This window comes from Nanorana parkeri, unplaced genomic scaffold (genome assembly GCF_000935625.1).
Source record: "Nanorana parkeri isolate BGI_ZX_2015 unplaced genomic scaffold, ASM93562v1 scaffold167, whole genome shotgun sequence".
NCBI lineage: Eukaryota > Metazoa > Chordata > Amphibia > Anura > Dicroglossidae > Nanorana > Nanorana parkeri.
Window position 1 is genome coordinate 446,353 of NW_017306435.1, and position 10,716 is coordinate 457,068.

Consider the following 10,716-nt stretch of genomic DNA (forward strand, 5'->3'; position numbering starts at 1 on the left):
CCACTCCCCCACCCCCCCCCCCCCCCCGTGACGCTACTGTCCTCGAGTCAGATTTATTTTAGCCTCTCTCCATGGACTACATTTTTTTGGCATTAATATAAAGGAAGAGCTCATCTGTTTTTTTGGCTATTGCTTTAAGGAAATTTTGACTGTTTGAGAAGATCGACTGCCTTTAAAAGCACTGTGTGTGTGTGTATATATATACATAAATAACTGAGCCCATGCAGCACAAAGTTTTGCGTCGTACTTTTGCTGGCGGCCTTGTGTCTTGTCATTGTGGATCTGGCCGATGTATTGTTCCCTTTTTCCAGCATGAGTCACCAAGACCGCAGCGTGTGCAGCTGTGTAGGATATCCCCTGGTATCCACAGCTGTGCCGTTGCTGTTTTTCTTCAGAAACTGTCCGTGTAAGTTTTAGGGTAAGGGCTGTGTCACACCATGCCACACAGAAAAACTCACTGCAACATGCAAAAATGCATCCGCGTTTATGTACGTTAACATGCATTTTTATGTGTGCTGTGTTGCGTTTTCATGTACATTGTCATCCATTTTTTAGTCCTTTTTCCTGAAAGGGCCAAAGTAATTATGTTTTTTCTTCTATCCTTTGGTTGGTGTGCCTTGCATTACATGCATTCATGTGCATTACGTTGCATTATAATGCATACATGCAGCACCTTATCACAACTCACTGCAACACACATCTCCACAGTGTTGTGGTGTTAATGGGGCACAAACCATTGTTTTCTATGTGCCCTTGCAGAGATTAACGCATTAGGCCCCATTCACACTGAGCGATTTTTGCAGCGATATCGCTCTATGTAGCTTCTCCAATCCATTTCAATGGAGCTGTTCACATCTCGCCGCTCAATATCGCTTGTAGCTCGTCGCTGTAGCTTGTCGCTCCTACATGACCCTTTTTTCTGCGGATTTCGAGCGATTTTGCTCCTGATTGCATACAGCCCGATAGGGACAAGTCGCGCATATAAAATCGTGCAGAAAATTTTCATGTCGCTCAGTGTGAATGGGGCCTTAATGCAGTAAAACACAGGTCACTGCACATGGTTTGAATGAGCCCTTGTACAGCAACTCAGTGAACTTTATCTGTCCTTTGAACTGTGCCATTTTGTAAGACACTGTGAGCTGGTAGTGTCACTGCAGAAACCACAATGTGACGTTTGATCTTCTCCCCCTCATATAGCAGATATGTAACCACAAGATGTGATTGCATCTTATAGCAAAGATTTCCTCTGTACTGCACAACTTCATCTAAGTACTTTGTTTACATTATCTTTGCTCAACTATGTTAATCTGTTGAAATAAAACCAATATTCTTTTGCAGTAGGGCTTATCATATTTGAAATGATAGGAGTCTGCAATGGACTTCTAGTGGTCCATATTTGATGTCAGAAGGGACAGACCCAGCCTCTGGGTGAAGAAATCGCTGCATTTTGTTTGCTTGAATGCTGATGGTTCTTTGCTAAATGCTTATTGATTTGACTTCACAGGATTACAATTATTTGCTTAGGAAAATTTGATGATGGGTGGGCAGCTTATAGCAGCCAGTTAGAATTCCTCTTTCACTGGTCAGTGAAATGAGGTAGATCTGGGTTACTGTGCACAGTATCCTTGCATTTGGTGCTGCATCATTAAATAAGCCTGGAGACTTCTATATATTGATTGTAATAGTCAGCTACTTTGTGGTATTACGGCTCATGCTCAGAATGATTCCAGTGTTGGTGCTGAGTCAGAAATGATGCTAACTGGAATTTAGTTTTAAGGGATTGAACTTCGGAGAAGATGACATCAGGGAAAACCATGTGAGTGGGCGGCAGGGACAGAATAGATCTACAACAAAGGGAAACGCCTTGCTTGTTCTAGATCTTCCCTCTGCTGAATTATGCTTTTCTCTGAATTTTCTTTTATTTTGTAACCTCTGCCCTGTATTTTGAGTTTGTAAGCATGCTTGGTGAGTTAACTAATTGCTTCTTTACCTAAAGTTGTACAAATTTTGTTTTATTTTTTAAACAGCCCTGTCAAGTAAATAAAATTCTCCCCACAGATTTACCTGCAAAAGGCGAGAGTAAATACTTCTTGCTTCCTCCAATCTGCTGAGAGCACGTCTGAGTGTCGCTCTCCTCCTGCCAACCTCCACTGTGTCTATTAGGTGGATTTTAGAGCATTTTTTTCTTTAGTGGAGTGTAGAAGGGTAGAACCTGTTGTCAGATTTTCCATCATTTTGACCCCCCACTACCCCCTCACTTCTTGTCCCAGTGACAAATGTCAGGGCAAGAAATGAGGAAAAATCTACCCATCTGTGAGATAAACTGCATGTAAAACCTGACCGAGGTTCCAAGACTCCTCCACTCTATTCAAAACGCAATTTCAAGTTTTGACTGGAGTTGTGCTTTAAGTGGGATTGCAATCGCATTCCCTCACATACAGGTGAAACTCGAATAATTAGAATATCGTGCAAAGTTCATTTATTTCACTAATGCAACTTAAAAGGTGAAACTAATATATGAGATAGACTCATTACATGCAAAGCAAGATAATTCAAGTCATAATTGTGATGATTATGGCTTACAGCTCATGAAAACCCCAAGAACCCCAAATCCACAACCTCAAAAAAGTAGATTATTACATGCAATCAATAAAACAAGGATTCTACATAGAACAATATCAGACCTCTGAAAAGTATAAGCATGCATATGTACTCAGTAGTTGGTTTGGGCCCCTTTTGCAGCACTTACTGCAATTACTTTTGCACGATATTCTAATTATTCGAGTTTCACCTGTATAGATGACTATTTCCAATTTATATGAGATATGCAATGAAATTTATGAAAAACTGAAGCAAGTAAAAACTTGAGTAGTGTCAAATTGCCCAGTAGATGTTGCAGTTCTATCAGAAATGTGTACTTAAAAAATACACTTTAATGTCTGGTTGAATCCCTGTTCACACCTCGGCGTTTTGTCACTCAAAGGTAAGCACGTCAAGACGCTCAAGACAAGGAATCCCATTAATTTCTATGACCCCTGTTCAACATTTAAAGAAGAACTATGGGGGTCAGTGTTTTTCCCCATAGTTCTCCTTAGGGTAACGGGAGGACACAAACTAGCGTCCTCCCGTTACCACAAGCTCAGTATCCCGCGAGCTACTGCTCGCGGTATACTGAGACGCCGGAGTGGATCCCGACTTAGACGACGGGATCCGCCCAGCTGCGTGAGTGACAGCTGGCTCTGCCTATCTACAGGCAGAGCCACCTGTACCCGCCCCCTCCACCGTCCGTTCCGCCAGTCAGCACTGGCAGACTGGAGCGGGGAGAGGGGAATCCAGCCCCTCCCCCTGTCACGGCAGAGAGCCGTGACAGGATCGAGAGGTGAGCGAACGCCGGTATGTGTTCGCTCACCTCCCGATCTACTGAGCCAACCTGTGACAGTCTCATTGTCACAGGTCGGCTAGAACTATGAGGTGAGTGGAAATCACTCATCTCATAGTTCTCCTTTAAGCGTTTCGTTGCTCGTTGTGTCGCACAAAGTTTCCTTCTGAATGTCTATGGGACAAAAAAGAACTGGAATCTCCCAAAAAGTAGCTCGTACTTTTTTCAGTGACAGGTGTTTTTCTGCTTGTGACAAAACACTCAGGTGTGAACAGGGGCCATAGAAATTAATGGAATTCCTTGTCTTGAGCGTTTTTTTGCGCTTAGCTTTGAGCGACAACCCGCCTATGTGTGAATGGAGCGTAATGGCTGAACACAGAAGTAAGCATGCTAATGTCTGGAGGAAATATCTGGTTGAAATGGAAATACAACCCCAGTTCCCAAAAAGTTGGGACACTGGGTAAAATCTACACAAAAACAGAATGCAATGATTTGCAAATCTCATAAACCCAGATTTTATTCACAATAGGAAATAGAAAACATATCAAATGTTTAAACTGAGAAAATTGACCATTTTAAGAAAAAAAAGGTAAATTTGGAAATTGATGGCAGCAACATGTCTCAGAAAAGTGGTTCTGACCAGGAAGAGCTGGGAGAACATGTTGTAGCTAATTAGGTTAATTGGTAACAGGTCAGCAACATGATTGGGTATAAAAAGATGCTATTTTTATACCCAATCATGTGGGGGTGGAAGGTGTGTGTGTAAGGTGGGAAGATGATGAGTTTGGGGGGTGGAGAGTCAGAAGGGGTGATTTACTAACCTAAACACACACACGCACCAGGTGCGTGTGCATTTTTACACAGCAAAACGTATTTATCAACCAAACACGAGCAACGTGTCACATTTTCACGCCGTTATGTCGCATTTTTATGTATTTATGTACGTTCGCGTCATGTAGCATGCGCCATAGGCTACACGCCGCTCTAATAGCGGCATGCAAGTGCAAGTGTGTATGCCATGGGCAGCTTGCACATCTTTAAAGACACCATCAATGCTGAAAGATATATCCAGGTTTTAGAGCAGCATATGGTCCCATCCAGATGAAGTCTTTTTTCATGGAAGGCCTTACATATTTAATCAGGACAATGCTAAACAGCATACATCTATGACAACAGCATGGCTTCGTAGTAGAAGAGCGCATCTTAAAAACGAAAAATACAACAAAGTAAACCCAGGACTGTTGAGCAGTTAGATTCCTATGCCAGGCAAGAATGGGACAACATTCCTCTCCTAAAACTCCAGCAGTTGGTCTGCTCAGTTCCTGGATGTTTACAGAGTGTTGGTAAAAGAAGAGGGGATGCTACACCGTGCTAAACATGGCCCTGTCCCAACTTTTTTGAGATGTGTTGCTGCCATCAATGTAAAAAATGGTCCATTTTCTCAATTTAAACATTGGATATGTTTTCTGTTGTGAATAAAATCTGGGTTTATGAGATTTGCAAATCATTGCATTCTGTTTTCATGTAGATTTGATACAACTCTTTTGGAATTGGGGTTGTAGTTGAATCTGTCTTTTCTTTGGTAAGGACTGTAAATGATGCAACTCGACATACTATTATACGCTTCATTGTAAATCTTGCACTTTTCTTGGGAAATACACACACCACCTCCTTGACATAGAAGTAAAGGTGTGTACAAGGCCCTCTCTACAGAACATGTCAGAGTATCTTGAGGGGTAGCCACACCTTTCCTAAGAACTGGCAGCCTCTCTTCTCCCCCAGCAGCACTGCCCTGACATTTTTACAGAAGGTGTGACTTTTTACTTTGCTGCATGTAATGTGTATATTATGTCTGTAAGATTCATTATGGCTGAGCTTTCACTCGCTGGTAACAACCACATTATTCATTTATGATGCTTTGTAATGATGGTGCCCTGTTAGGTGGCCTTTAGAACATAATGTGTCTCAGGCATAATACACTGCTAGTATTCTCTACAGCAGATTAAGCTGGCCAAATACTGTTAGAATTTGAGCTGATTTACAGGAATCGGCCAAAATGCTAAGGGTGTGGCCCTGCCGGCTGGACCAAAATTGATTACGTAATTGACTTTTGTTAAAGGAGCCGGGCTAAAAATTGTCAGCTGAGAGGTAACTGCAACCAATCAGCTGCAGTCAATGTTTGAGTATCCTGACACCAGAAGCAGAGGCCCAGCAATTAGTTAATCATTTGGTTTTAAGGAAGAGAGGATCCCTCCCACATGGCATTGATTCCACTTTTCTTCACTGCAGGAAAAAAAATACAAGGGCAGTAGTCTGTGGTAGTCTGTTATTGAAGAGTAAAGGGGCAGCAGCAGATTGTGCTCTATATTCCAGCAGCTCTCTGTTCTAGATTAATAGGATTATGTATTGTGGTAGAGCCTCACTGCATTATAGTGCGGTCCCATTTTTTGCACACATGTAACAATCCACATTACTTAACCCCTTCGTGACAGTGTACGTCGCCAGCATCGGGGCTGTTTAAACAGACTCCCGGTGACTTTTGCCGCCGGGACTACACAATCATTATATATTTTCTGAAAGCAAAGACTCCATAGAATAAAATAGTGGCAGTTACAAATTTTTACGCTGTCCGATATTAGCGCATCTCTTTATCAAGCCCAAAAATTTTGTTAAAAATGCAATACCCATTTCTTTTCTAAAATATAAGAGATGAGGTTACAACGAGTAAATAGATATCCAACATGCCCAGGTAAAAAAAATTGTGTAGGGTCCGTGAAACAGTGACAAAATATGGGACCCCAAATGGTCCATAGGCGACGCTTTAAAAGCCCATACAGGTCATCAGTTAGAGATATGCATAAATATGGGCCCTACAATTATTGCACTCACTCTGGCGTGCACAGCAATACACAACATGTGTAGCGTGATTGACATTTTCGTATGTAGGCGCACCCAATGCTTGTATGCAGTAGTGACCGGTACTCTTAAAGGTTACAATAGGGTTCCAAAAGTCCCCTAGTGTCCCCTTTCCACTTTAAATCAGCTATTGGTTCGCACTCCAACAGCTTATTGCTCAGCTTCTGTAGCCGAGCAATGACAGCTACGGGACCGGAAGTGAAGCAATCAGCATCACTTCCGGTCCCGTAGAGCGGGGAGAGATCAGCGAACGGAGGTTCTCCTCCCCAGCTTCCCGCCGACACCCGACATGCCGGTCTCGGGCTCGCAGCAGGGGCAGCGTAGCCTGGGAAACAAGGCAGGGGTGTCGGGCAGGGGGGGTACACACACTATCCTGGCCCATGGAAATGATCTGGCGGCAACTGAGCCGCCAGAATCGCTTCCATCACTTCTGGTGGTGGCAGCGAAAGGGTTAAAGTGTATTTCCACTTTTGCAGTTAGATTAGGATTGCATCTTCTTTATATTTTTATCTGTTACATCTTACCATTCACATTATATAACAACAACAAAAATTTAAAAAGGGCTGTTTACCTTTTTACTTGCTGTTTTCTGAAAACTCCAAAACTGAATTTCCCCCTTGTGTGTAATGTAAAGGAGGGGGCTGCAGAGCTGATATTTACCACAATTAAACACTGTCTGTACTGTGCTGGCAGATCTCATTATAAATTAGATTTGAACAGTGTTGGGGAGATTCATGGAAAAAACAGGAGCAGACCGTTTTCTTATGGCAGCCAATCAGCTTCTCTCTTCAGTTGGTTCAGTTGAAAATGAAACTGCGAAACTAATTGGTTGCCATTGGCAACTGCTCCAGATTCTGTCTGCTCCAGTTTTTATGAGTTTCCCCCCCTGTGTGTCCCAACACAGATTTTAAGATCTCGGGGCTTGTATACTGCTTTGTATGTTTATGAGGGAAAACTGAGTCTGTGCCTCTCCACTTTCACTTTCAAACTGTTCAGAGTAGCTTGCAGTCTGCCCAAAGGCCTACTCCAAGGAAACAAATGAAAAGGCAAGACATATTCATAACTATGCTGTGTTAATGGGAACACATAGCAATCTTATAGTGTTTTTTTTTTTACAAATTTGATTGAAAAAGTGGAAATACACTTTAAAGGAGAATTATGGGGTGAGTGAAAAACACTCCTTCCCATAATTCAAACCAACCTGTAACAAGGGGGCTGTCACAGGTCAGCTCTATTGATTGGGAAGTCAGCGATCACATACCGCCGCTCGCTGACTTCCTGATCCTCTCCCTGCAGATGGCAGTGAATGTCAGTCACTGCTCTCCGCATAGATTCCCCCCCCCCCCCCCCCCTCCAGCACTGGCTGGAGGAATGGACGGAGCAGTGGGCAGGCACAGCTGGCTCTGCCTCCATAGAGGCAGGGCCCGCTGTCAATCAGCCAGTAGGGTGGATCTCGACACTATTGTCCTGGATCTGTCCCAACTGTGGCGCAGCTCTGCACTCTCCGCATATAGTGGGCAATAGATAGTGGGTCAGTTCTTGAGCGATTCAGCAGGTATGTGACAGCTGCAGTGTCGCACACTGGCTCAAACTATTGGGAAGAGCACATTTTACTCTCCCAATACTTCTCCTTTAACATTTCTAGATTATTCCTATAACACCGCAAATCTTCACTTTTTAAGCTCAGGTTCACTTCAAGAAATTAAAATGGGAAGCTAAATTGTTGAATAAGCATTTAGAAATGAGTCAAGAAAAAAATGTCAAACATTTTATTGCTAGCCCCTAATAGTTTCTTCTGGTGCCGCATCTAAGGCAAGCCATTGTCACTTGGGCTATGTGTTGTGAGGCTGGAAGAAACCATTGGATGCAGTGCTTTTTTTGGCAGCACTGGAGTATAAATGTAAGGAAGGGTGGAGCACATGGAAATATGAACCTTTGTGGGATGTTGGAAAGTACTCTTCAGCAATCTCTTCTATTACCTGTTCATTCATGTTTATGATGTTATATACAGACCTAGATACTTAAGTTTTATTTCCTTTTTGTATAGGTCATGTTGATGCCTTTACTTCAAAGTTCTTCATGTTAGAAGAAGTCAGTGCACAAAAACTAAAGGAAAATGTCAGTGCCTTCAAGTAAGTGTGACTATATTGATTTGCTTTTCTTTTTTTAGTTGCAGATAAATGGACAGTCATCACCAAAAAGTGATGATATACTTACAGGGGGAGGCTAATGGACTGAGTCACTCAAAGACTTGGTCCACCTCCCAGGTACTCAAGTGGTGAGATTCCCTCACTACGGTTGCTGGCTGTATTCCTGCTTACCTTGTAGTTTTGTGGGTACCCACTCTGGTGTATTCATACTTCTATTCCATTCTCTTGGCTATAAAATACATGAAAATCCAGAAGGAAGAGCAGCTTATGTGACATGTGGCTGCCTGTGGGGAAGACAAATCTGTTGTTTAAATTTATAAAACGGTACAATGTACCATTAATAGTAGACCTTGCAAGATATTAAAAAGTAGTCAAGTAAGATATGTTGCTTCTTTGAAATGCATCATATTTTTCAAGAAAATCAAGTTCCATTCATTTTTTGGCCTCTAGCAGGAAATGAAACCTCTCTCTTAAAATCTCCTGCTTCTGTGGGTTTCTTACACCCACAAGTTATTGAACACAATGCAGTTATGTCTTAAGGTGCCCATACACTGCTCGATTCTAGTACGAGAATCGCGGGAAATCCCACGATCGTACAAGAATCGAGCAGTGTAAACGAAGACGTGCGACCGTTTCTACTGCACGGTCGCACGTCTTTTGTCTAAGGAGCACGCTAGAAAACCAGCCGAAAATCGTACGATTTTCGGCTGGTTTGAACGATGCTTGGGAGACAAATGCCGAACGGGCTTGCGATGATCGAGAGTACGATCTGCCTGTCCAAGATGGGCAGATCGTACCTTTTTTAATCACTTTACAACCATCGCAAGACCTAAGGTCTTGCGATGGTTGTACAGTGTATGGCCACCTTTAGACTGACTCCTATCCATCTGCAAAGCCTTTATTGGAAACTTTCCCACAGCTTCTGGGTGGCTGGATTGTATCCTTCAATACAGGGTTCTGCTGTAGCTTATAATCAAGTAAAGAAACCATAAGAATATGTAACTTGATACTATTGGGAGGTCTCCTTAACATATTTAATTTAGGTGACGGCCCATATGTGTGCATGCTGCATTCAAATTTGACTGACGATATACTGACGATATATTCAGCAGCACCAGTAGGAGCTGGCTGCATGCTAATTGTAGACTAGCGGAGCCCATGGTGGAGTGATGTGTTACCAGTGGTTATCCAAAGCCAGCCCTCATTGAAAGTTGTTGTATTTGTATACTAGCAAAAGCGAACCCATTTCAGAACAGGGTTAGTTTTAAAGCCCAAAAAAAAACAGCTTCCTCTTGCAGTACTGTAAAGGTTAGCAGTTCGTTTATATCTATGGGTATTGTGAAGAGGACATTTACTTACCTGATCCTCATTCTTCCCGCAGTCAGTCCTCACCTCTCTCCCTTACGCTCTAGCTCTTGGGAGTGTCCCTTGGCATCCTCATGTATAATTAAGGGCTATTGATCCTGCTTAATACATTATGATGTCAGCAGACCTCTGATCGCTATGGCGAAGCGAGGGAGAGGCTGCGGGCACTGGACTTAATAAAAGCTAGGTGAACTGGAAACTGTACTCTTTCTAACTTTATAAAAATGATGTTAAAATGACCAGGATGTGTAGTATGATAAAATGAGAACAGCCTCACCATGATATTCACCTCCTAGGATACAATATTGTGTTATGTTTGTTTGCAGCTGGAAGCATTATTAGTGCTTTGACTTGGGGTGAATATCTCATGCGTGTAGAAAATCGTTAGGATAGTCAGAATTTATGTTTTACCAGTTAAGTAATAGGGGATTTCCTAACCTGCTAATTCTCCAGAAGTGGTGCATTTAGGCTTTCAGACAGCCAAACCTGATATTTTAATTATAGGTGGAACTTGCTGTGCTGAGTCATCCCATTGATCCTTATGTGTCTTGGAAACTTAACAAGATCTTCCTGCCAAAGTTCCCATCCACCTACTGAACTTGGGTGTTGCCACCCAACTTTTTTTTTTTTTTATCCCAACTTTTTCTATTGCATTTTCCATAACATAAAAAAAAAATAATCCAATAGGGAGACAGGGCGTCCCTCATAATGGCCGCAGCAGGTGTGCAGACTCAGGAACTCAAGCGCAGATGTCTCCCGAGCGGTAACAAAAATTGTAAACTGGTTTTAACTATAAGTACCAGATATTGAAAATCCTTTAATTCCTTCTGGAAAGTTTTATTAGTAGATGTGAGCCTTCATTTCTAGCAAAAATATGCATGTTCCAGAACAGGAAGATTTGGGGAA

General features: G+C 42.4%; 1 protein-coding gene across 1 annotated transcript in view; it reads left to right on the plus strand.

Annotated features, from left to right (window-relative positions):
- ICE2 (interactor of little elongation complex ELL subunit 2) overlaps positions 1-10,716 on the plus strand; it is a 58,782-nt gene that overhangs the window by 38,138 nt on the left and 9,928 nt on the right. Inside the window, exon 13 of the mRNA XM_018554633.1 lies at positions 8,343-8,427. Coding sequence (XP_018410135.1) covers positions 8,343-8,427 — 85 coding nt within the window. The remainder of the gene's footprint in view (positions 1-8,342; positions 8,428-10,716) is intronic.